Source organism: Lampetra fluviatilis, chromosome 64, assembly GCF_964198595.1.
Source record: "Lampetra fluviatilis chromosome 64, kcLamFluv1.1, whole genome shotgun sequence".
In the NCBI taxonomy this organism is placed as follows: domain Eukaryota; kingdom Metazoa; phylum Chordata; class Hyperoartia; order Petromyzontiformes; family Petromyzontidae; genus Lampetra; species Lampetra fluviatilis.
In genome coordinates, this window is record NC_136338.1 from 6,966,369 (window position 1) to 6,991,884 (window position 25,516).

Sequence of the window (25,516 nt, forward strand, 5' to 3'; positions counted from 1 at the left end):
AATTTTGGACACCGACGCTAGTGACACGGGTATTGGCGCCGTCCTATCGCAGTGTAAGGGGGGAATCGAACGTGTTGTGGCTTACGGGAGTCGCGTTCTCTCTCCGGCTGAGACACGCTATTGCGTCACCCAGCGGGAATTGTTGGCTATCGTGCATTTTGTCCGCCAATACCATCTGTATCTGTATGGCCGGAAATTCATTGTTCGCACGGACCATGCGGCTTTGCAATACTCCTTGAGAGTTGACCAGCCATCTCGCCAGCTGGCACGATGGCTGAAAACTTTGCAGGAGTTCTCGTTTGACATTCATTATCGTAGGGGTTCGCGTCACGCTAATGCGGACGCGCTCTCCAGACTGTCGCATGGATCCGCCTGCGCGTGTGCCTCGGGCACGAATAGGTGCACGCGGGTTCCACAGCCCCCGCGGCCGGTCATATCCGCTGTGGAGAAGCCCGCAAACTCCACGTGTCCGGAGCCGGTTGATGGGGTTTTGAATTTGCCGCGTTTTGTGTGGGTTCGGGAACAATTGCTCGATGACTCTCTTGCGGCCTTGCGGAGTCAGGCTGCAAAGTCGAAGGGGTGTCCGTAATCTGATGGCATGCCGGGAGCGGCTCTCCGGGACGGGTTGTTGATGTGGAGAGAGGACTTGCGGGGTCGCTGGCGCCTGGTCGTTCCGTTGTCGTTGCGATACGAGTTGATTCGGATTCTGCACGCTGAGAAGTTGTTACATCTCGGGGTGCAGAAAACCTTGTTGACGTTACAACGTGATTATTTTTTGCACGGCATGATGACTGACGTCGTTGGGCACATTCGGTCGTGCCCCCACTGTGCCCGGCGGAAGCCGCCCTAAACAACCGTATGTTCCCCCAGTGCAGTCGATTAAAGTGACGCAGGTGAACGAATTAGTGGCGTTGGACATTCTGGGGCCCTTTCCCCCATCCGCTCGGGGAAACAGATTTTTGTTGGTCGGAGTCGAATATTTTTCGCGATGGCCAATGGCTTGGCCTTTGCCCGACCAGTCTGCGTCGTCTATCATGGAAGCATTCCTGTTCGGGTACGTGATGGACAAGGGGGTGCCGGAACGACTGCTCACGGACCAGGGGCGAAATTTTTCTTCGAACCTACTGCGGGATGTGTGCGACGCATTGGGAACTAAGAAAGATCGGACCTCTCCATACCATCCACAAACTGATGGGATGGTTGAACAGTTGTCGGCCATGTTCTGCCATACGGTTAGCAAGAAGCAGGCCGATTGGGATTTGTATTTCCCGGGAGTGCTCTCCGCTTACCGGATGGCACCGCATGCGTCGACGGGGTATTCACCTTTCTTTTTAATGTACGGTCGCGAGAATGTGCCGCCTGTGGAGGTGCGAGTCCGTTCAGCGCGTGGCGGAAGCGCGAGACGCGGCCCGATTGGCTACGGCCAAGACCCAGGCCCAGAACGAACGGTGCGCCCGGCGCTCTCATCGTGTGTCCCCTTGGCGGGTGGGGGACATGGCCTGGCTCCACTGCCCACAGGTGCCGGTGGGGACCTCCCCTAAATTGCACAAACCCTGGCATGGTCCAGTGGTGCTGATTGAGGTTCCTAGTCCCCAGTCTGCACGCGTTCATGTTGGGTCGCGCCGTTGGTACGTCCACACGTCCCGTTTGAAGCCCTACGTTACCCCTCATGTCGATGCGTCATCTCCTGACGTTGCCTTGCCGGTGTCTGTCGCGTCCAACGTGCCACTGCCCTTGCTTGTTCAACCTGCAAGCGCGCCTGTCGTGCCTCTTGTCGACGGGCCGATGGTGATGCTACCGGACACGGGGATTTCTGCACCGGGTGGGCCTACCACTGCGACGGGAGCACCTGTTTCCGCTGCCTCTTCGACCCTGCCGAGGCTGCGGCTGCCAGGGGCCCCGATTTCGGGCCTGTCAGATGCGCGGGATTCTGCAAAGGACGGGCCTCCACCAGCGGCGGATGATTCAGTTTCCGTCGCTCCTCACACCCCGTCCGAACTGCGGTCTCCAAGGGCGCCAGTTCTCGTGAAGGACGGGCCGGCGGCCCACACTCGTTCCAGATCCCTTCCCTTTCGTTGATTCTATTCGTCGTTAGTGTTGTTTCCGTCATGTCTGTTGTGGCCTGTCGCTCGCATTATTTAATCCTGATTCAGCCGGGATGGCTGGTCCTTTACATCAGGGGGGGGGTCATGTAATGCGAGCGCAAGCGGGGTTCGCTGCTGGCCTTTGGGCCAATCATACGGCCCGGAGTATTGGGGGGCGGAGCCAGTATGGGGGCGTATGTGAAGGTCCCCGCTCACCTCGGGTCCGATCGGAAGCGAGGTGAGTGGGGGCGAAACCTAGGGGCGGAGCCAGCAGGGCGCGATGGGGAGGCCAGTTCTGGAAGGTTCGGAAGGGCGTGGTGTGAGGGAGGAGACAGGGTCACGTGGTGAAGGGGATATAGGTGGGAGCCCGGAAGGGCTCCGGGTCAGTTGTTGGAGTGAAGAAACGGGACCACGTTGGGTGGCCGGAGGGAATCCGCGCCCTCAGCCACGTGGCTGCAGGGGCTTCAGCACACCGTCAGCCAGCGGTGTGCGGAGCGGGGGGAGCGGGAAAGACTGACGGAAGAGCACGTGCGGGGCGCGTCGCGAGGAGCAGCTGGTCCGGTGTCGGGACCAACGGGGTGCGGGTGTCAACCCGAATAAAGAGTGACGGAGACCAAGCAGTGCGTGGCGAAGTCTTTTATTACACATTGACAAACTCGTTTCTTAAGAGCTGATGCTGCTGCTTGTTGTTGTGTTTAGTTTGTTGTCCTTCCCCCTGCACCTCCGGTTAGCGCGGTTGGCTAAGTACGGTGCGAAAGAAGTTTAAATAAAGACAACGATCCCCCGTATAGACTTAACAGACTGTTATGGCAAGTGCTGGGTGACCAGCACCACGCCTTACCGCCTTTGTTTCCCCAGTGGCGATGTTTAAACACCGCACCAGGTACGCATTTGAGGCTGAGTCGACCGAGGGGACACCCAGGACCGGTTCAGATAATCGTCTACTGGTGGCCGTGAGGGGGAATCGAACTCGGGTGGCCGGGTTCGTAGCGCAGCGTGCTAACCTCTACATCACTGCTCCCCACGAAGATCAAGGTACACAGAGTGCATGCGATGAGCATGATGTACGTATGTGCCGGGCCCCCCTCTCTCTCAATCTCCCGGTGCGGCAGCTGAAACGTCGCGGGCCAGTTTTGGTGTCATCGGGTTCACTCCCACCACGGTGAAGTCGATTGGTAGGTCACGTGCCGTGGTGGGGTAAAGTGTGGGTCACTTCCCACCTCCTATTCCCAAAACATCTGTCCAGCGTGGAAGAGTAGACCAAACGCCGGCTCCTCTCCAGAGCTCGGCTCTGCTGCACCTCCGGTCGGGGTCGGCCCCCAGTGTTGCCCCTCGGTGAGTGGGTGGGTAGGCGAGTGAGTGGGTAGGCGAGTGGGTGGGCGAGTGAGTCGGTGAGTGGGTGGGTGACTAGGTGAACGAGTGGGTGAGTGAATGAGCGGGCGAGTGATTGGGTGAATGGGTGGGTGAGTAGGTGGGCGAGTGGGTGATTAGGTGAATGAGTGGATGGGTGAGTGAGTGAGTGGGTGAGTGGGTGATTAGGTGAATGAGTGGGTGAGTGAGCGGGTGGGTGGGTGGATGAGTGGGTGGGTGGGTGAATGGGTGGGTGGGTGGGTATGTGGGTGGGTGGGTATGTGTGTGGGTGAGTGGGTGGGTGACACCGTGACACTGACACCGCGACACACTGACACCGTGACAGACACCGTGACACTGACACTGTGACACCGACATTAATTGAAAATCCGGATATAAAAAAATGACAACACACGACACCGCCAAAATCTAAAACGTTTATCCGAAAGCAGTTACACTTGATTAGGAAATTCATCAACACCACCACCATCATAACAATAATAATTGTATTATAACTATTATGATTGGAACTGCCACGTGAAACATCGACTCCACACACAAACGTCTGTCCCGCGCACCCCCACGTCACACGCAAGCTGCAGGAGCCACCGCTGGCAGAAGACTCCTCCGCTACGGGGGAAACTTCAGAGCCCTCTATCCGGGTATTTGGCCTACTCTTCCACGTGGGAGAGTAGGCCAAAGAGGTGCGAGTCGCACCCACATTTCACCCCACCCACATGGGTATGATTGGTATCCGTCCGTCGCTCCGACGTCAATTGGGGTCGCCGTGGAGGCGAGGAGATGTTGGCTCCCTCGGCTGGTGTGCAGGGCGTGGGTTCGATCACGACCCTGGCAATGCCTGCTGCTGCTGTGTATTTGTAGTTTGCTTTGCGTGTCTCTCATCATCATCATCATGACGGTGGTGAGATGTTAACTACCTTCCCTGGTATGCAGAAGGTCGTGGGTTCTATCACGACCCTGACGCCTGCTGCTGTATATTTGGACTGTGCGTGTCTCTTTCTCCCTGTGGTCCTGAAGGTTTGTTCCTCTTGCACATTTAGAATCAACGTCACGCGTTCAGAGCAATTTGTCTGCTGCTATAAACTTTCCACGCGATGATAACGATGATGAAGAGTCCACTTCGGCTGAGCTATCATGTGGTGGCCAGGTCGCTTCTGAAGAAGAGCCGCTACATAGCAACTCAGTGGGGCCTTACAGCTGGTAACATAAACACAACAGTTTAGTTTAGATTCAATGCGCTTTTGGGTTGTTATTTTATCGTTATTTTGATTCAGGTAAGTCTCACCCAGTCTCAAGACCCTCTTGCAGGAGAGTCCTGCTTCACAGGTAAGCGGGCGATGCTGCTGCTGCTGTGACCACGATTGAGTGATTTGCCCGGGGTTATTCCTCGGCACGGTATATCTCAATGAGCAATGGCGCTTCCTCGGTGTGTGGTCGATATCTCAGCTCTGGGCAACCCACCTAGAACAAGGGGAGCACGTAGCCACTATGCGCGCACGCACGCACGCAGACATGCACGCAGACGCGCATACACACACGCGCACGCAAAGACAACGATCCCTCCACCCCCATAAAGCTGCTAGTGAGCAGCACCTCTGAAGGCCGCCACAACACATTCACTCACACTCGCTCACATTCACTCACACACACTCATTCTCACACTGTCACACTCTCTCACACTCTCTCAAACTCTCTCACATTCAGATTCACTCGCACACCCTTACCAACACCAATACCCACCATTCGCCTCGATGTGACGGTGACGTCACCAAAGGCGCATGTGCCAGGCCAGGTGCACTTTGAGGCCACGTGAAGTGTCGAAGGCTCGCTGGCAGGACATCACAGGAACAGACCCAGCAGGTGCCATGGGTTGGCTGAGATGACTGGCAGATGCACACAACTGTACCCCCAACAATGCCGTATTTTAGCCACCCGGTGTTCCGCTCGTTGTTGTGAGCCTCGCTCCTCTGCCCTCCGTTGTTGTTGGAGGGCGACTGCCTCCAATTGCCCAGTAGTGTCCTTCATGAGCCTCCTCCTCCACAGAGGCCGATCTTGACACTGCTGGTACCAGTCATTGGCAAGCTGCTGGGGCATGTGATGTCTGGGTATTCAGGCTACACGACCCAGCAACCGCAGCCTCGCCTGCCAGAGGAGCTCTCCAGATCTACAAGCTCCTCACACAATCCAGCCTGCAGGTTAAACCCAGGATGGATCGTAGGCAGGGCCAGCCTGAATGTGTTTAACTGGCTCACTCAATCACACACACACCCAGACCCACTCACACCCACTCCCGCTCACACCCACTCACTTTCACTCACACATACACTCACACCCACTCACTCACACCCACTCACTCACACACCCTCACTTTCACTCACAAAAGACAAAGATCTCCCCGTATAGATTGTACCAGACTGTTGGGGCAACTGCTGTTAGCGAGCACCTATGAAGGCCGGCACGGTACACAAGGGGGTGGGTGGCCAGCACCACGCCCGACCGCCTTTGTCTCGTCAGTAGCAATGTTGTTACACACCGCACCAGGTATTCATTTGAGGCTGAGTCGACCTAGGGGAGGCCCATGACCAGTTCAGATAATCGTCACCGGTGTTGGCCGTGAGCGGGAATCGAACTCGTGTCACACCCACTCACTCACACTCACTCACTCACACTCACTCACACCCACTCACACCCACTCATACACACCCACTCATACACACTCACTCACACCCACTCACTCCCACTCACTCACACCCACTCACTCACACCCACTCACTCACACCCACTCACTCACACCCACTCACTCACACCCACTCACTCACACCCACTCACTCTACAGAGGGGGGGAGCAGAGGGGGGGAGGCTGCACAAACTCCAGACAAAAAGCCGGCACCTGGGTCCGGAAACAAACCCCTGGCGCTTCTCGCCACAAGGCGGCAGCATCCCCACCACCACCAACACCACCGGGACAGCCCTAAAAGAGGCACAGCACCGTGACTCTACAAGAGGTACGGTACACAGCACCGTGACCAGAGGTCGCAATCGGGTACCCGATACCCGTACCCTGCCCGATACCCGGCTACCCGTACCCGGCTGTGTACGGGTAGCCGTTTGCGACCCTGGTGCGGCCGGGTACGGGTACGGGTAGGCCGTGAGTCACTGGTGAGTCACCGTTTGTCACTCATTTTGGGTAGGGTACGGGTAGGGAACGGGTACCCGTACCCAGCCGGGTACGGGTACCCATTTGCGACCCTGGTGTGGCCGGGTACGGGTAAGGAATGAAAACCCGTTTGCGACCTCTGACCGTGACTCTACAAGAGGTAGGGCACACAGCACCGTGACTCTACAAGAGGCACACAGCACCGTGACTCTACAAGAAGCAGGGCACACAGCACCGTGACTCTACAAGAGGCACACAGCACCGTGACTCTACAAGAGGCACACAGAACTGTGACTACAAGAGGTAGGGCACACAGCACCGCGACTCTACAAGAGGTAGGGCACACAGCACCGTGACTCTACAAGAGGCACACAGCACCGTGACTCTACAAGAGGTAGGGCACACAGCACCATGATTCTACAAGAGGCAGGGCACACAGCACCGTGACTCTACAAGAGGCAGGGCACACAGCACCGTGACTCTACAAGAGGCAGGGCACACAGCACCGTGACTCTACAAGAGGCAGGGCACACAGCACCGTGACTCTACAAGAGGTAGGGCACACAGCACCGTGACTCTACAAGAGGCACACAGCACCGTGACTCTACAAGAGGCACACAGCACCGTGACCCTACAAGAAGCAGGGCACACAGCACCGTGACTCTACAAGAGGCACACAGCACCGTGACTCTACAAGAGGTAGGGCACACAGCACCGTGACTCTACAAGAGGCACACAGCACCGGAACTCTATAAGAGGCACGCAGCACCGTGACTCTAGAAGAGGCAGGGCACACAGCACCGTGACTCTACAAGAGGCACACAGCACCGTGACTCTAGAAGACGTAGGGCACCATGCGGTACGGCACGGCATCCGTGTAGCTGCGCCAGTCGGCGCCGTACTTGGCCGAGCAGCGGTGCTCGTCGCGCACGCAGCGGTGCACAAGCAGCACCCCGAGGTAGACGGCGTAGAAGTAGGGCAGCAGGTGCCCTCCGCCGCACGCCAGGCAGTACGCCAGCGCGCCCATCAGGTCGCCCGTGTAGTTGAAGTGGCGCGCCAGCCCCCAGAATCCCGACGCCAGCAGGCGGCTGCGGTGGCGCCGCCCGTCGGCGGAGGCGTAGGAGCACTCGACGGAGCGCGGGGGGGATCCCCAGATGAGGCAGCGGCCGTCCGTGCGCCGGAAGAGGTCCTTCTGGTGGTTGCTCACGCGGAACACAAAGTAGCCCGACAGGCCCAGCAGCAGCACGCCCACCGCGGCCGGAGTGGACAGCCGCACCGGGTTGTAGACCAGGTAGAGGCCCTGCAGGAGCACGCGCAGGGTGGGGAGGGGGTTAGGAGGTAGCAGTAGGGGCAGTGAGATGTTGACGACCTCGCCCAGTATGCAGGATGTCGTGGGGTTGATCCCAACCCCTGATGCCTGCTGTATATTTGGAGTTTACGTGTCTCTCTCTCTCTACCCGTGGTCGTGTGGATATTTCTTCTCCGGGCCCTCCAATTTTTCCCCTCCACATTTAGAATCGACATTACTCGTTTAGAGTATTCCTTTCTTGCTATAAATTTCCACACGACGATGATAAGCTGCTTCATTGAGCTATCATGACGTGTGATAGCGAGGGTCGCTTCTGAAAAAGAACTACACAGCTCAGTGGGGCCTTACCTGGTAACAATAAAAAAAATAGTAAAACAACGATTAAAATATGATAGCGGGTTGGGTTGGCAGAAGGGAGTAGGGATCGGGGTAGTGGTAGGGATCGTTGAAGTGGTTGGGGTTAGAGGCGCCTCACTGCCTGAGGCCGATGAAGTCTGACTGGCACAATTCAACATCGACTTACGTCGACTCCTGAGCTGCGATGTGCATCCCTCCGAGACCCACCAGCCAAACACGGCCAACATTCGCGCCCCGTTCCTCTCTCGAGCGACAATCACCGTGCAGTGATCACAGCCCTCCATCACCAAGCGGCAGAGCCATCAACGTTGCCCCGTCGTGAACAAAGTTTCGACCGCTACGGTGATTGATCGCTTAAGTCTACATGCCCCGAGTCGTTTGCTGTCATTGTGGCTTTAGTTTCCAGGTGTAGTCGAGCGAGATTCGTTTCACAAGCTCTGAGTGGGTTACTCATTTCCCACTGTGAATAACGACCGTGATCGTCACTGTTAGCCTGACAGACGCACACATGGATGCACGGATGGATGGACGGATGGACAGACACAGGGACACACGGACAGATGGATGGACACAAGGACGGATGCACGGACAGACGGATGCATAGAAACACGGACGGAACGCACGGATGCACACACAGACGAAAGGTCACGTGGATGGGACGCACGGACAGACACACGGACAGACAGACGGATGGACTCACGGACAGATGGTCAGACACATGGACAGAACGCACGGACAGACGGATGCACGCGCAGACACTCCGAGCGCGCAAACACTCCGAGCGTGCGTGCTGCGTAGCGAGCACTGGCTGAGCACCTGCAGCGTGTAGAGGTAGGGCAGCCAGACGCAGTCACCCCAGCCCAGATACCAGCCAAAGTGGTCGTGGCAGATGTCTATGGTCTTCAGGTACCACGCTTCGTTCCAGAAGAAGTCCAGCACGTAAATGGCCTGGGCGAAGAAAAGCAACCCAGGCAGTGCGTGTCAACGCAACTCGCCGCTTTAGATGCGGCCCGTTGTTGATGTGTTTAGTGATTAGTTTATTGCTCTTCTCCCCCCCCCGTACCTCCGATTAACGCAGTTGGCTGCGTGTGGTGGTGCGAAAGAAGTTCAACGCACACACATACAAACTACTATACGCTACACTATACACTACTATAGACTACACAACTATACAATACACTATACACTGCACTAAACACTACACTATACACTACTACACACGACACTACAATATACTACCCTCCTATATACTACACTACTAGACACGACACGAAACACTATACCACTCTAGTACATTAAGAGCTAATTTATTGGAGTGCTTTTTGTGTTTAGCGCACCTGGCTACATACGGTGCAAAAGAAGTTCAACGTACATCCTTCTAAGGAATGAATACGCTGGCTAGGAGATGTTAACTACCTCACCTGGCATACAAGAGGTCGTGGGTTCGATCCCGACCCTGACGATGCCTGCTGCTGTCTATTTCAGAATCAGAATATTTATTTAGACTGCAGGAGGAATCCGATAAGCTACAAAGCTCTTTGTAGGGGCACGAGGTCTGAACTTTACAACAACAACACTATACACACAAACGTGACAGTAGTGCAATGTACACCCCCCGCGTGTCGCCCCGCGTGTCCCTACCTGCAGCACGTTCACGAGCACCATGGAGTTGGTGACGTGTCCGTGCAGCTGCTGCTGCTTGGCAGCGAACGAGAGGTTGATGAGCGTCCAGGCCACGATGCCCGGGCGGCCGTTGAAGAAGAGCTTGAGGTCGAACCAGCGGCCAATGCGAGGGTTCAACTCGATGCCCATCATGAAGTCGTAGAACACGTTGCCCGTGAACTTGCTGCCAGCGGGAAACAACAACAACAACATGAACAACAACATGGACAATTACACAACCAATGGACAAAAACAACAACACAAACAACCGAGCGAGGATCTGTGAGTCTGTGGGTCTCTGTGTGAGTATGTGGGTCTCTGTGTGAGTCTATGGATCTGTGCGAGTCTATGGGTCTCTGTGTGAGTCTATGGGTCTCTGTGTGAGTATATGTGTCTATGTGTGAGTTTATGGGTCTCTGTGTGAGTCTGTGGGTCTCTGTGTGAGTCTACGAGTCTCTGTGTGAGTCTATGGATCTCTGTTTGAGTCTACGAGTCTCTGTGTGAGTCTATAGATCTCTGTGTGAGTCTATGGGTCTCTGTGTGAGTCTACGGGTCTCTGTGTGAGTCTATGGATCTCTGTATGAGTCTATGGGTCTCTGTGTGAGTATATGGGTCTCTGTGTGAGTATATGGGTCTCTGTGTGAGTCTATGGATCTCTGTGTCAGTCTACGGGTCTCTGTGTGAGTCTAGGGGTCTCTGTGTGAGTCTATGGGTCTCTGTGTGTGTCTACGGGTCTCTGTGTGAGTATATGTATCTGTGTGAGTCTACGAGTCTCTGTGTGAGTCTACGAGTCTCTGTGTGAGTCTATGGGTCTCTGTGTGAGTCTATGGATCTCTGTGTGAGTCTATGGGTCTCTGTGCGAATCTATGGGTCTCTGTGGGAGCGACTCACAGTAAGGAGTGGTGAGGTAGTGACCCACCCAGCCAGCGACTCACCAGTCTGCGGCGTTGCTAGGGAAGACGTAGGCCTTGAGCATGGCGAAGGCCGAGACGCCGTATCCCAGCAGGTTGGCGCACCACAGCAGCGAGCCCCAGTGGTCGAAGACGATGGTGGGAGAGAACCAGTGGAAGTAGGTCGCGTTGGCGGCCCACAGCAGGTGGGTGAGCAGCCAGGCCTGCAGGCCGTTCACCTGGTACAGCACCACCGCACCTGCACCACAGGGATGGCGACGGTGATGGTGGTGATGGTGGTGATGATGGTGGTGGTGGTGATGATGGTGGAGGTGGTGATGGTGGTGATGGTGATGGTGGTGATGGTGGAGGTGGTGATGGTGACCACGGTGATGGTGGTAGTGGTGGTGGTGGTGGTGATGATGGTGGAGGTGGTGATGGTGGTGGTGACCACAGTGATGGTGGTGGTGACCAAGGTGATGGTGACGAGAGTCGATCAGGGCGGCAGGATGGTGGCAAAGTGGTGAGACTCGGGCCTTGCGGCGAGAAGCGCCTGGGTTCGATTCCTGACTTGGGAGCATGTGGGGAGTCTGGGTGTTCTTACAGTGAGTGTGAGTGAGTGTGAGTGAGTGTGAGTGAGTGTGAGTGAGTGTGAGTGAGTGAGTGAGTGTGGGGAGCGGTCGTGGTAGCTGTTAGTGCTGCGCTACGAACCTGGCGATCCGGGTTTGATTCCCACCCATGGCCAACACCAGTGACGATTATCTGAACCGGTCCTGGGCCTCCCCTAGGTCGACTCAGCCTCAAATGAGTACCTGGTATGGTGTGTAAACATCACCACTGGGGAGAAAAAGGCGGCCGGGCGTGGTGCTGGCCACCAACCCCCTCGTGTGCAGTGCCGGCCTTTATAGGTGCTCGCTAACAGCACTTGCCCCAACAGTCTGTTAAAGGCTATATGGAGAATCTTTGTTTTTGTAGGTGAGTGCGTGGGTGAGTGTGGGTGAGTGTGGGTGAGCATGGGTGAGCATGGGTGAGCGTGGGTGAGCGTGGGTGTGTGCGTGGGTGTGTGCGTGGGTGAGCGTGGGTGAGCGTGCGTGGGTGAGTGTGGGTGAGTGTGCGTGGGTGAGTGTGGGTGAGCGTGGGTTAGTGTGGGTGAGCGTGGGTGAGCTTGGGTGTGTGCGTGGGTGAGCGTGGGTGAGTGTGCGTGGGTGTGTGCATGGGTTAGCGTGGGTGTCTGCGTGGGTGAGCGTGGGTGAGTGTGCGTGGGTGAGTGTGGGTGAGCGTTGGTGGGTGTGGGTGACCGTGGGTGTGTGCGTGTGTGAGTGTGGGTGAGCGTGGGTGAGTGTGGGTTAGTGTGCGTCGGTAAGCGTGGGTGAGGGTGGGTGGGTGAGTGTGGGTGGGTGAGCGTGGGTGTGTGCATGGGTGTCTGCGTGGGTGAGCGTGGGTGAACGTGGGTGAGCATGGCTGAGCGTGGCTGAGTGTGCAGTTGGTGCAGTGCGATGTGAGTATTTAGTTTGTGCATTCACTGGTGATTGTTGTTTGTTGTTATTTGTCGCGGTATTTGTTGTTGTTATGTTTTGTTGTTGTTTGTTGCATTCTTTGTTGTTGTGTTATTTGTCGCCATGTTTGTTCTTATTGTTGTTTGTTTTTGTCGTCGTCGTGAGCGGCGTAGTGCCGTGCGGCTACCTGCGGGAGTTCGTGCCCCCTCCTGCACCCCACCGGCGTAGCCGGGAACCAGCTTGTGGCAGACATCAGGCAGGAAGCGGTAGAGGAATGCCTGTGGCAGACACGCGGGCACACAAGGTCACACAAGGTCACACAAGGTCACACAGCATGTGGACTAATCTCCATCTGTTCCACGCACAGCGTGTGGACACCCCCCTCTCACTCGCTCTCACCTGGAAGGAGATCACCCCCCGCTCGCTCGCTCTCACCTGGAAGGCGACCCACAGGAGGTAGACAGCACCAGCGGTGGACGTGATGGAGGGCGAGCGTGCCCAGACGTCGCGCAGGGTGGAGCGGCCCGAGTAGAGGTGGAGCAGCGGCTCAGCGAGCGAGCACTGGTACTGGTCGCAGGCCGTCACCAGCGCGAAGACGAGCAGTGGGGCGCAGAGTAGCAGCAGCACCACCGCAGACAGGGACAGCCAGTCCACCTCCCTGAGTCACCCACACACAGTCACCCACACACAGTCCACCTCCCTGAGTCACCCACACTGAGTCCACCTCCGACCTAAATTCTGGACCGGTTTCGATGTTCAGTGTCTCGTCAGCAGCTTGCGAGACGCCATGCCGGTGAAGAGCCCGACGGCAGTGAGCAAGTCCCCGTATCTCTTAGAGATGGGTCCTGACCTGCTGATGAGGCACTGAATGTGGAGACCGGTGTGGTGCAGGGGCGGACGTGGGAAGCGGGAGGTGGGGTGGTGCGGTGTGTGTGGTGTGTGGTGTGATGCGATGTGCGTGATGTGCGTGGTGTGTGTTGTGTGTGGTGCGTGTGTGTAGTGTGGTGTGTGTGGTGTGTGTGGTACGTGTGGTGTGTGTGGTGCGTGTGTTGTGGTGTGTGTGGTGTGTGTAGTGTGGTGTGTGCAGTGTGGTGTGTGCAGTGTGGTGTGTGCAGTGTGGTGTGTGCAGTGTGGTGTGTGCAGTGCGATGTGGTGTGGTGTGTGTGTAGTGCGGTGTGGTATGGTGTGTGTCATGTGGTGTGTGTGGTGTGTGTGTGTGGTGTGTGTGTAGGGTGGTGCGGTGTGTATAGTGTGTGTGGTGTGTGTGGTGTGCGTGGTGTGTGTGGTGTGTGTGGTGTGTGTGGGGTGTGTGGTTCATGTGGTGTGGTGTGTGTGGAGCGGTGTGATGCAGTGTGTGTGGTGTGTGTAGTGTGGTGTGGTGTGGTAAGATGCAGTGTGTTGTGGTGCGGTGTGGTGCAGTGTGTGTGTGTATGGTGTGTGTGTACGATGGGGTGTGGTGTGTCTGTGTGTTGCGGTGTGTGTGTGTACGCTATGGTGCAGTGTGTGTATGGGGTGTGTGTACGGTGCGGTCTGTGTGTACGATGCGGTGTGTGTCTGTGGTGTGTCTGTGTGCTGCGGTGTGTGTGTATGGTGCGGTGTGCGTGGTGCGGTGTGTGTGGTGCGGTGTGTGTGTACGGTGTGGTATGTACGGTGCGGTGTGTGTGGTGTGGTGTGGTGCGGTGTGTGTGTACGGTGTGTGTAGTGCGGTGCAGTGTGTGTGGTGCGGTGTGTGTGGTGCGGTGTGTGTGGTTCGGTGTGTCGGGTGGTGTGGTGTGGTGCGGTGTGTGTGGTGCGGTGTGTGCGGTGCGTGCGGTGTGTGCGGTGCGGTGTGTGCTGTTCGGTGTGTCGGGTGGTGTGGTGTGTGTGGTGCAGTGTGTGAGGTGCGGTGTGTGAGGTGCGGTGTGTGTGGTGCGGTGTGTGCGGTGCGGTGTGTGCGGTGCGGTGTGTGTGGTGCATTGTGAGGTGCGGTGTGTGCGGTGCGTGTGGTGCGGTGTGAGGTGCGGTGTGTGTGGTGCGGTGTGAGGTGCGGTGTGAGGTGCGGTGTGTGCGGTGCGGTGTGTGCACTGCGGGGTGTGTGGTGCGGTGTGAGGTGCGGTGTGTGTGGTGCGGTGTGTGAGGTGCGGTGTGTGAGGTGCGGTGTGTGTGGTGCGGTGTGAGGTGCGGTGTGTGCGGTGCGGTGTGTGCGATGCGGTGTGCGGTTTGTGCGGTGCGGTGTGTACGGTGCGGTGTGTGCGGTGCGGTTTGTGCGGTGCGGTGCGGTTTTTTGCGGTGCGGTGTGTGCGGTGCGTGTGTGTGGTGTGTCTGTGTGCTGCGGTGTGTGTGTATGGTGCGGTGCGTGCGGTGCGTGCGGTGCGGTGTGTGCGGTGCGGTGTGTGTGGTGCGGTGTGTACGGTGGTGTGGTGTGTGCGGTGCGGTGTGTACGGTGCGGTGTGCGTGGTGCGGTGTGCGCGGTACGGTGTGTGCGGTGTGTGTGGTGCGGTGTGTGTGGTTCGGTGTGTACGGTGCGGTGTGTGTGGTGCGGTGTGTGTGATGCGGTGTGTGTGGTGCGATGTGTGTGGTGCAGTGTGTGTGTGCGGTGTGTGTGGTGCGGTGTGTGCGGTGTGGTGTGTACGGTGGTGTGGTGTGTACGGTGGTGTGGTGTGTGCGGTGCGGTCTCACCAGGCGCGTCCCCACTGCCCGGCTCCACAGGCTGCGTCCGCACTGTCACCAGGCCCAACGCCGTCCGGGTTCCCAGCCTTGGGCCTCCTCCTCACCGTTGCAGCGTCGCTCGCAGCCATCACGCCCTGCAACATCAACAACGACAACAACAGTCACGATATCAACTACATCAACTACATCAACATCGGCAACAGCATCATCAACATCGCCAACAGCAACATCATCAGCAGGTGAGAAAGAAATTCATCAGACAATCTGTCTCCCTTGAACCACTGCTGGTGAACATGCCCAGATGTGAGGGTCAAGGACTCTCTCTCGGTCGTGGTGTGAGTCGTAAAGGTCACGGCTCAGCTGTCAACAGCTGTCTACAGCTGCACCTTGACCACAGGTGCACAGGGCTCAGCTGTCAACAGCTCACACCCCACTCTGCACCATCTGACTAGCACATACACACAAAGACTCACACAGAGACCCACAACACACATTCAGAAACACACATTTAGCGTATTTGGATACTGTTATTCATTTACCACGTGATAAGATACTTCATTGGGCAATCATTTGTGATAGCTACGTCACTTCTGAACAAGAGCTATACAGCTCAGTGGGATTTCCTGGTACATTTTAAATAGCTTAGTTTCATCTGCATCACCAGCCGTATGGGAAAAATAAGTCTCAATGGTATTGGCCAAGGCCACATCTCCAATGCTGCATGGGGTGCCGCGGTGGTTCGGAGATGTTGACTACTTCACCTGGTATGCGGGAGGTCGTGGGTTCGATCCCAACCCTGACGATGCCTGCTGCTGTCTATTTGGCGTTTGCGTCTCTCTTTCCCTCTCCATGGGCGCCGTCCATAAATGACGTCACGTGATTTTGGACGATTTTTGCCCCCCCCCCCCAGTCACACGGCGTCACAAAAAGACAGACCCCCCCCCCCCATAAATATGTCACAAGCTCTGCCCCCCCCCTCCCAAATAAATACATGCTTCAAATCGCTTTAAACTATTGTCATTTAATGTGGCGCTGCACTCTGATGTTGTAGGAGAAAATATGTATAAAAAAGTCTATTTAATTAAGTAGAACGTGTTGTCTATATTGATTTAAAGTTGTGCATTTTGATGTGACGTCACATTTCTCAAACCCCCCCACCCTCGTCACACATCGTCACAAATGTCTGACCCCCCCCCCAGATGCGTGACGTCATTTATGGACGGCCCCATGGTGGTTTGCGTGGATGTTTCTCCGAGGAGTCCTCCGGGTGACGACAAGGCACTTCGTTGAACTATCAGTTGTGATGGGCAGGTCGCCTCCTTAACAAAAGAGCCACTGCAGAGCTCATTTGGGGCCTTTACCTGGTGAAGTAAAGAACAATTGGGATCAACCAATTGTTCTTTACGATGAGGATCTTGAGACTCGGCGAGGCTCTCCTTGGTAAGCAGCTCATCATAAATAAATAAATGATACCAACGAGGTGACCTTGCTTCTATGAACCAAGTGGGCTGCTCTTTGAACCCGAGGAGATAACGCTGGGGATCTAATCAGCTAATCAGAGGGCGCCCGGCCCAAGGGGGCATTAACTGAGCCACCACCACCGCCACTACCACCGCCGCCACTACCACCACCGCCACTACCACCGCCGCCACTACCACCACCGCCACTACCACCACCCTAATACCACCACCGCCACTACCACCACCGCCACTACCACCACCGCCACTACCACCACCCCAATACCACCAACCCAATACCACCACCGCCACTACCGCCACCCCAATACCACCACCGCCAATACCACCACCGCCACTACCACCACCGCCAAAACCACCACCGCCACTACCACCACCCCACTACCACCACCGTCACCGCCACCGCCACTACCGCCACGACCACCACCGCCACTACCACCCCTATCACCACTGCCACTACCACCACCGCCAAAACTACCACCGCCACTACCACCACCCCAATACCGCCACTACCACCACCGCCACTACCACCACCGCCAAAACCACCACCGCCACTACCACCACCGCCACTACCACCACCGCCACAACCACCACCGCCACAACCACCACCGCCAAAACCACCACCGCCACTACCACCACCCCAATACCACCACCGCCACCGCCACTACCGCCACTACGGCCACGACCACCACCGCCACTACCACCACCGCCACTACCACCACCCCAATACCACCACCGCCACTGCCACCACCACCACTATCACCACCACCAATACTACCACCGCCACTACCACAACCCCAATACCACCACTGCCACCGCCACTACCGCCACCACCGCCACGACCACCACCGCCACTATCGCCACCGCCACTGCCACCACTATCACCACCGCCACTACCACCACCCCAATACCACCACTGCCACTACCACCACCGCCACTACCACCACCGCCACTACCACCACCGCCACTACCACCACCGCCACTACCACCACCGCCGCCACTACCACCACCGCCACTATCACCACCGCCAATACCACCACTGCCACTACCACCACCCAAATACCACCACCGCCACTACCGCCACCCCACTACCACCACTGCCAAAGCCACCACCGCCACTACCACCACTACGACCACCGCCAAAACCACCACCGCCACTACCACCACCGCCACTACCGCCACTATCACCACCGCCACTACCACCACCGCCAATGTAAGGGCCCCACTGCTTAGCCAGGAGTCAGCTCAGCAGGGAGTCGGCTCAGTCAGGAGACTGACACGCTCGCAGCCCATGCATGTGTGTGTATGTACACACGCGCATGTGTGTACATACACACACACAAACATGTGTGTACATACACACACATACATGTGTGTACGTGTGTGTGCAGCCTGTAACAGACTGTTGGGGCAAGTGCTGTTAGCGAGTAGCAGCACCTGTGAAGGCCGGCACAGCACACGAGGGAGTTGGTGGCCAGCACCACGCCCGACCGCCTTTGTCTTCCAGAGGGGCGATGTTTTACCACACCATTCATTTGAGGCTGAGTCGACCTAGGGGAGGCCCTTGACCGGTTCAGATAACTGCCATTGGTGTTGGCCATGAGTGGGAACCGAACCCCATGTCGCCGGTTTTGATTCAATGTTAATAATATACTATAATGCAATGTGAATTATGTACTATAATGCAATGTTGATACTGTCATGGTTCATTATAGAGTTAGAAATACCGCTCATGTTGTACGCATGTTGAATTTCTCTCGCATCGCACGTAGCCAACCCTGATAATCGGATGTGCGGGTGGGAATTGACAACAAAAACAACTCTTCATGTGGCACACATTGCCATGCCCGATCAGCTTCTGGCTCATCATCATCGCGTGGAAATTGATAGCGTCCACAAACTCTAAACGCGTAGTGATATTGATTCTAAACGTGGAGGGGAAAAAAACCGGAGGACCTGAAGAAAAGTCCACGTGACCACGGGGAGACCCCGAGAGAAACTCCAACTATACAGCAGCAGCAGGCGTCAGGGTCGGGATCGAACTCACGACCCCTGTGTACCAGGCGAGGTCGTGAACATCTCACAGCCACCGCCGCACCCTGCGCTGTGAACCTGGCGACTAGAGAGTTTGATTGTCGAGCATAATCACCAACAGTGGTGACGATTCATCTGAACTGGTCCTGGGCCTCCCCTAGGTCGACTCAGCCTCAAAAGACTTCCTGATGTGGTGTGCAAACATCACCACTGGGGAGACAAAGGCGTCCGGGCGTGGTTCTGGCCACCCACCCCCTCGTGTGCCCTGCCGGCCTTCATAGGTGCTACTCGCTAGCAGCACTTGCCACAACAGTCTGTTTAGGCTATACGGGGGATCTTTGTCTTTTTTGCCTAATCTCTCTTACCGGCACCACGGGAGTCAGAAACACAAACAACTCGCAATGTCTCCTTCATCTGTCTCTCCACATTCAAATAATATAAAGTATTCACATAAACAGATACCCAGAGACTCACACACAGACATATAGACACACACACAGATACCCATAGACTCTCTCACACACACAGACCCATAGACGCACACACACACAGATACCCTTAGACACTCATAAAGAGACCCATAGACACAAAGACCCATAGACACACAGTGACCCATTGACTCACACAGAGATCCATAGACTGTACACAGAGCCACACACTCACACAGAGACACACACTCACACAGAGACACCTAAACTCACACAGAGACACACACACTCACACAGAGATTCACAGACTTACACAGAGACACACAAACTCACACAGAGATCCACAGACTCACACAGAGACACACAAACTCACACAGAGATCCACAAACTCACACAGAGACACACACAAACTCACACAGAGACACACACACACCCACACAGAGACCCATAGTCTCACACAGAGACCCATAGACTCACACAGAGACACACAAACTCACACAGAGATCCACACTCACACAGAGACACACAAATTCACACAGAGACACACACACACTCACACAGAGATCCACAAACTCACACAGAGACACACACTCACACAGAGACACACATACTCACACAGAGACACACACACACTCACACAGAGACCCATAGACTCACACAGAGACACACAAACTCACACAGACTCACACACACACCGACACAGAGACACACACACACTCACACAGAGACCCATAGTCTCACACAGAGACACACACACACCCACACAGAGACACACACACACTCACACAGAGACCCATAGTCTCACACAGAGACCCATAGACTCACACAGAGACACACAAACTCACACAGACTCACACAGAGTCACACACACACACTCACACAGAGACCCATAGACTCAAACAGAGACACACACACACTCACACAGAGACACATAGACTCACACAGAGACACACAGAGACACACACACAGAGAGACACACACACACCCACACAGAGACACACACTCACACAGAGACCCATAGTCTCACACAGAGACCCATAGACTCACACAGAGATCCACACTCACACAGAGACACACAAATTCACACAGAGACACACATACACTCACACAGAGATCCACAAACTCACACAGAGACACACACTCACACAGAGACATACATACTCACACAGAGACACACACACACTCATACAGAGACCCATAGACTCACACAGAGACACACAAACTCACACAGACTCACACAGAGACACACACACACACTCACACAGTGACCCATAGACTCACACAGAGACACACACACACACAGAGACACACACAAACTCACACAGAGATCCACACTCACACAGAGACACACAAATTCACACAGAGACACACACACTCACACAGAGATCCACAAACTCACACAGAGACACACACTCACACAGAGACACACATACTCACACAGAGACACACACACACTCACACAGAGACCCATAGACTCACACAGAGACACACAAACTCACACAGACTCACACACACTCACACAGAGACCCATAGACTCACACAAAGACACACAAACTCACACGGAGACCCACACACACTCACACAGAGACCCATAGACTCACACAGAGACACACAAACTCACACAGACTCACACACACACCGACACAGAGACACACACACACTCACACAGAGACCCATAGTCTCACACAGAGACACACACACACCCACACAGAGACACACACACACTCACACAGAGACCCATAGTCTCACACAGAGACCCATAGACTCACACAGAGACACACAAACTCACACAGACTCACACAGAGTCACACACACACACTCACACAGAGACCCATAGACTCAAACAGAGACACACACACACTCACACAGAGACACATAGACTCACACAGAGACACACAGAGACACACACACAGAGAGACACACACACACCCACACAGAGACACACACTCACACAGAGACCCATAGTCTCACACAGAGACCCATAGACTCACACAGAGATCCACACTCACACAGAGACACACAAATTCACACAGAGACACACATACACTCACACAGAGATCCACAAACTCACACAGAGACACACACTCACACAGAGACATACATACTCACACAGAGACACACACACACTCATACAGAGACCCATAGACTCACACAGAGACACACAAACTCACACAGACTCACACAGAGACACACACACACACTCACACAGTGACCCATAGACTCACACAGAGACACACACACACACAGAGACACACACAAACTCACACAGAGATCCACACTCACACAGAGACACACAAATTCACACAGAGACACACACACTCACACAGAGACCCATAGACTCACACAGAGACACACAAACTCACAGACTCACACACACTCACACAGAGACCCATAGACTCACACAGAGACACACAAACTCACACAGACTCACACAGAGACACACACACACACTCACACAGAGACCCATAGACTCACACAGAGACACACACACACCCACACAGAGACACACACACACACACTCACACAGAGACCCATAGTCTCACACAGAGACACACACACACTCACACAGAGGCCCATAGACTCGCACAGAGACACACAGAGACACACACACACCCACACAGAGACGCACACACACTCACACAGAGACCCATAGACTCACACAGAGACACACACACACCCACACAGAGACACACACACACTCACACAGAGACCCATAGTCTCACACAGAGACCCATAGACTCACACAGAGACACACAAACTCACACAGACTCACACAGAGTCACACACACACACTCACACAGAGACCCATAGACTCACACAGAGACACACACACACTCACACAGAGACACATAGACTCACACAGAGACACACAGAGACACACAGAGACACACACACAGAGAGACACACACAAACCCACACAGAGACACACACACTCACACAGAGACCCATAGTCTCACACAGAGACCCATAGACTCACACAGAGACACACAAACTCACACAGAGATCCACACTCACACAGAGACACACAAATTCACACAGAGACACACACACTCACACAGAGATCCAAACTCACACAGAGATCCAAACTCACACAGAGACACACACTCACACAGAGACATACATACTCACACAGAGACACACACACACTCACACAGAGACCCATAGACTCACACAGAGACACACAAACTCACACAGACTCACACACACTCACACAGAGACCCATAGACTCACACAGAGACACACAAACTCACACAGACTCACACAGACTCACACAGAGACACACACACACACTCACACAGAGACCCATAGACTCACACAGAGACACACACACACCCACACAGAGACACACACACACTCACACAGAGACCCATAGTCTCACACAGAGACATACACACACTCACACAGAGACCCATAGACTCGCACAGAGACACACAGAGACACACACACACCCACACAGAGACGCACACACACTCACACAGAGACCCATAGACTCACACAGAGACCCATAGACTCACACAGAGACCCATAGACTCACACTTCTCTCCATCTGTCGGCCCGGGCTCTCAGACCCCCCCCCGTCCCCAGCTCCCGCTGTGTGCACGTGCGCGTCGAACGCCGGGAGGTTGCATTCACCACAAAGGCAAAGCTCCCCCCTAAAGGCTAGGCAGGCTGTTGGGGCAAGTGCTGCTATAGCGAGCAGCAGCGCCTATGAAGCCTGGCACGGCACACAAAGGGGGGGGGGGGCAGTACCAAGATGGATACTCCACGCACCGCGCCAGCTACTCATTCACTGCTGGGGAGACCTAGGGGAGGACCGGTTCAGGCAATCGTCACTGGTGTTGCTGGTTATGAGCGGCTCTCCATAATGACATTACACACCCGCCCATTACACACTCACACACCCATCACACACACACCCATCACACACACACATCACACACACCCATCTCCCACACCCATATCACACACCCATCACACACACACACCCATCTCACCCATCACACACACACCCATCACACACACACATCACACACACAGCACACACACAGCACACACACAGCACACACACACCCATCTCACCCATCACACACACCCATCACACACACCCATCTCACACACCCATCTCACACACTCATCACACACATCTCACCCATCACACACACACCCATCTCACCCATCACACACCCCCATCTCACACACACACACATCTCAGACTCCCATCACACACACACACACATCCATAACACACACACCCATCACACACACACCCATCACACACCGATCACACAGAAACCCATGTCACACACACACACCCATCACACACACCCACCACACACACACTCATCTCACACACACACCCATCTCACTCACACACCCATCTCACACACACACCCATCTTACACACCCATCTCACACACCTATCTCACACACCCATCTCACACACCCATCTCACACACACACACATCACACACACCCATCACACACACACATATCACCCATCACACACACCCCCATCTCACACACACACACATCACACACACCCATCACACACACACACACCCATCTCACATACGCATCTCAACCATCAAACACACACCCATGTCACACACACACACATCACACACACACTCATCTCACACACACACCCATCTCACACATCACACACACACCCATCTCACAAACACACATCTCACACACACACATCTCACACACACACACATCTCACACACACACATCACACACACACACACATCTCACACACACCCATCACACACACACCTATCTCACACACACACCTATCTCACACACACAGACCGCACACACCACACACACACCACACATACACCACACACACACACACAACCCGCACACACACACTCATCCTAAAAACACACACATTCACTGTCAATGTTTACAGTTTAAACACGCACCCATCACATGCTCCCATCACCCCCATCACACGCTCCCATCACCCCATCACACGCTGCCATCACACCCATCACTCCCATCACACGCTCCCATCGCTCGCTCCCATCACTCCCATCACCCATCACACGCTGCCATCGCTCCCATCACACGCTTCCATCGCTCCCATCACACGCTCCCACCCATCACTCCCATCACCCATCACACGCTGCCATCGCTCCCATCACCCCATCACACGCTCCCATCACACGCTCCCATCACCCCATCACACACTACCATCACTCCCATCACCCATCACACGCTCCCATCACCCCATCACACGCTCCCATCACCCATCACACGCTCCCATCACCCCATCACACGCTCCCATCACTCCCATCACACAGCTCCCATCACTCCCATCACCCATCACACGCTCCCATCACCCCATCACACGCTCCCATCACCCATCACACGCTCCCATCACCCATCACACGCTCCCATCGCTCCCATCACCCCATCACACGCTCCCATCACTCCCATCACACACTCCCATCACACGTTGCCATCACCCCATCACCCAGCTCCCACTTACATCACACAGCTCCCATCACCCATCACCCCATCACACGCTCCCATCACCCGCTCCCATCACCCCATCAAACGCCACTTACATCACTCCCATCACACGCTCCCATCACCCATCACACAGCTCCCATCACCTATCACACGCTCCCATCACCCCATCACACGCTCCCATCACGCCCATCACCCCATCACCCAGCTCCCATCACCCCATCACACGCCACTTACATCACTCCCATCACACGCTCCCATCACTCCCATCACACGCTCCCATCACCTATCACACGCTCCCATCACCTATCACACGCTCCCATCACCCCATCACACGCTCCCATCACTCCCATTACCCCATCACACAGCTCCCATCACCCCATCACACGCTCCCATCACTCCCATCACAGGCTCCCACTTACATCACTCTACTCTGCAGTTGCTAAGCACAGGCCCGCAAGGACCACACATCGCCAAGCGTGCGAGCAACACGCAACACGATCGATTGCGCGAGATTCTTCGCATCATCATCATTGTTGTTGTATCACGATACCAGCTTGACAATGGCGGGGCCGGCCAGCAACAAGCAGCACTAACTCAATGGGAGTCGTAAATAATGTGAAGACGGCACGCGAGCTGCGCTTTCTTCTCTCACCTGCTTCGCCTTTCCCTCTTCGTCTCTCCGCGTCGTCTCCCCGCGTGTCTCCAGCTCGTCTCCACGCGCGCCTTTGTCTCTCCTCCGCCGTGGGGCGTCGAGTTCTTATCAGGGGGCCGGGGCTGAGGCTCTGATGGGGCGGGGCTAGCGGGCGTGGAGGGGGCGGGGTCAACGAGGGCGCCCCGCCCGACCGCCCCACGTGACCCTGGCGCGCGAGCTCCTCGCTTGCCCACCCCCCCACCCCCATTGGCTGGCACCGCTCTCCTCACCGCTCGCGCGCTCATGAATATGCAAATTGCAGGAGGGGTCGGGGAAAAACAAAGATAAAGATACCCCGTGTAGCCTGAACAGGGGCAAGTGCTATTAGCGAGCGCCTATAAAGGCCGGCACGGCACACGAGGGGGTGGGTTGCCAACACCACGCCCGGCCGCCTTTGTCTCCCCAGCGGCGATGTTTACACACCGCTAC

General features: G+C 55.5%; 1 protein-coding gene across 1 annotated transcript; it reads right to left on the reverse strand.

The window, feature by feature from the left end:
* Positions 1-3,857: 3,857 nt before the first annotated feature.
* Positions 3,858-25,212, reverse strand: DHCR7 (7-dehydrocholesterol reductase). The gene is made up of 8 exons (XM_078882295.1): positions 25,049-25,212; positions 14,985-15,109; positions 12,762-12,984; positions 12,514-12,604; positions 10,876-11,089; positions 9,920-10,124; positions 9,095-9,226; positions 3,858-7,912 (listed from the first exon to the last, which is right to left on the reverse strand). The coding sequence occupies exons 2-8, from the start codon at positions 15,101-15,103 to the stop codon at positions 7,448-7,450; spliced, it is 1,449 nt and encodes a 482-aa protein (XP_078738421.1). The 5' UTR covers positions 15,104-15,109; positions 25,049-25,212; the 3' UTR covers positions 3,858-7,447.
* Between the last annotated feature and the right edge of the window lie 304 nt (positions 25,213-25,516).

Coding starts and splice junctions, on each gene's coding strand:
- DHCR7 (XM_078882295.1), bottom strand. CDS start 15,103: ATGGCTGCGAGCGACGCTGCAACGGTGAGGAGGAGGCCCAAGGCTGGG. Junction 9,227..9,919: donor TGCTCGTGAACGTGCTGCAG/GTAGGGACACGC, acceptor TTCTTCGCCCAG/GCCATTTACGTGCTGGACTT. Junction 7,913..9,094: donor CCTACCTCTACACGCTGCAG/GTGCTCAGCCAG, acceptor GTGCTCCTGCAG/GGCCTCTACCTGGTCTACAA.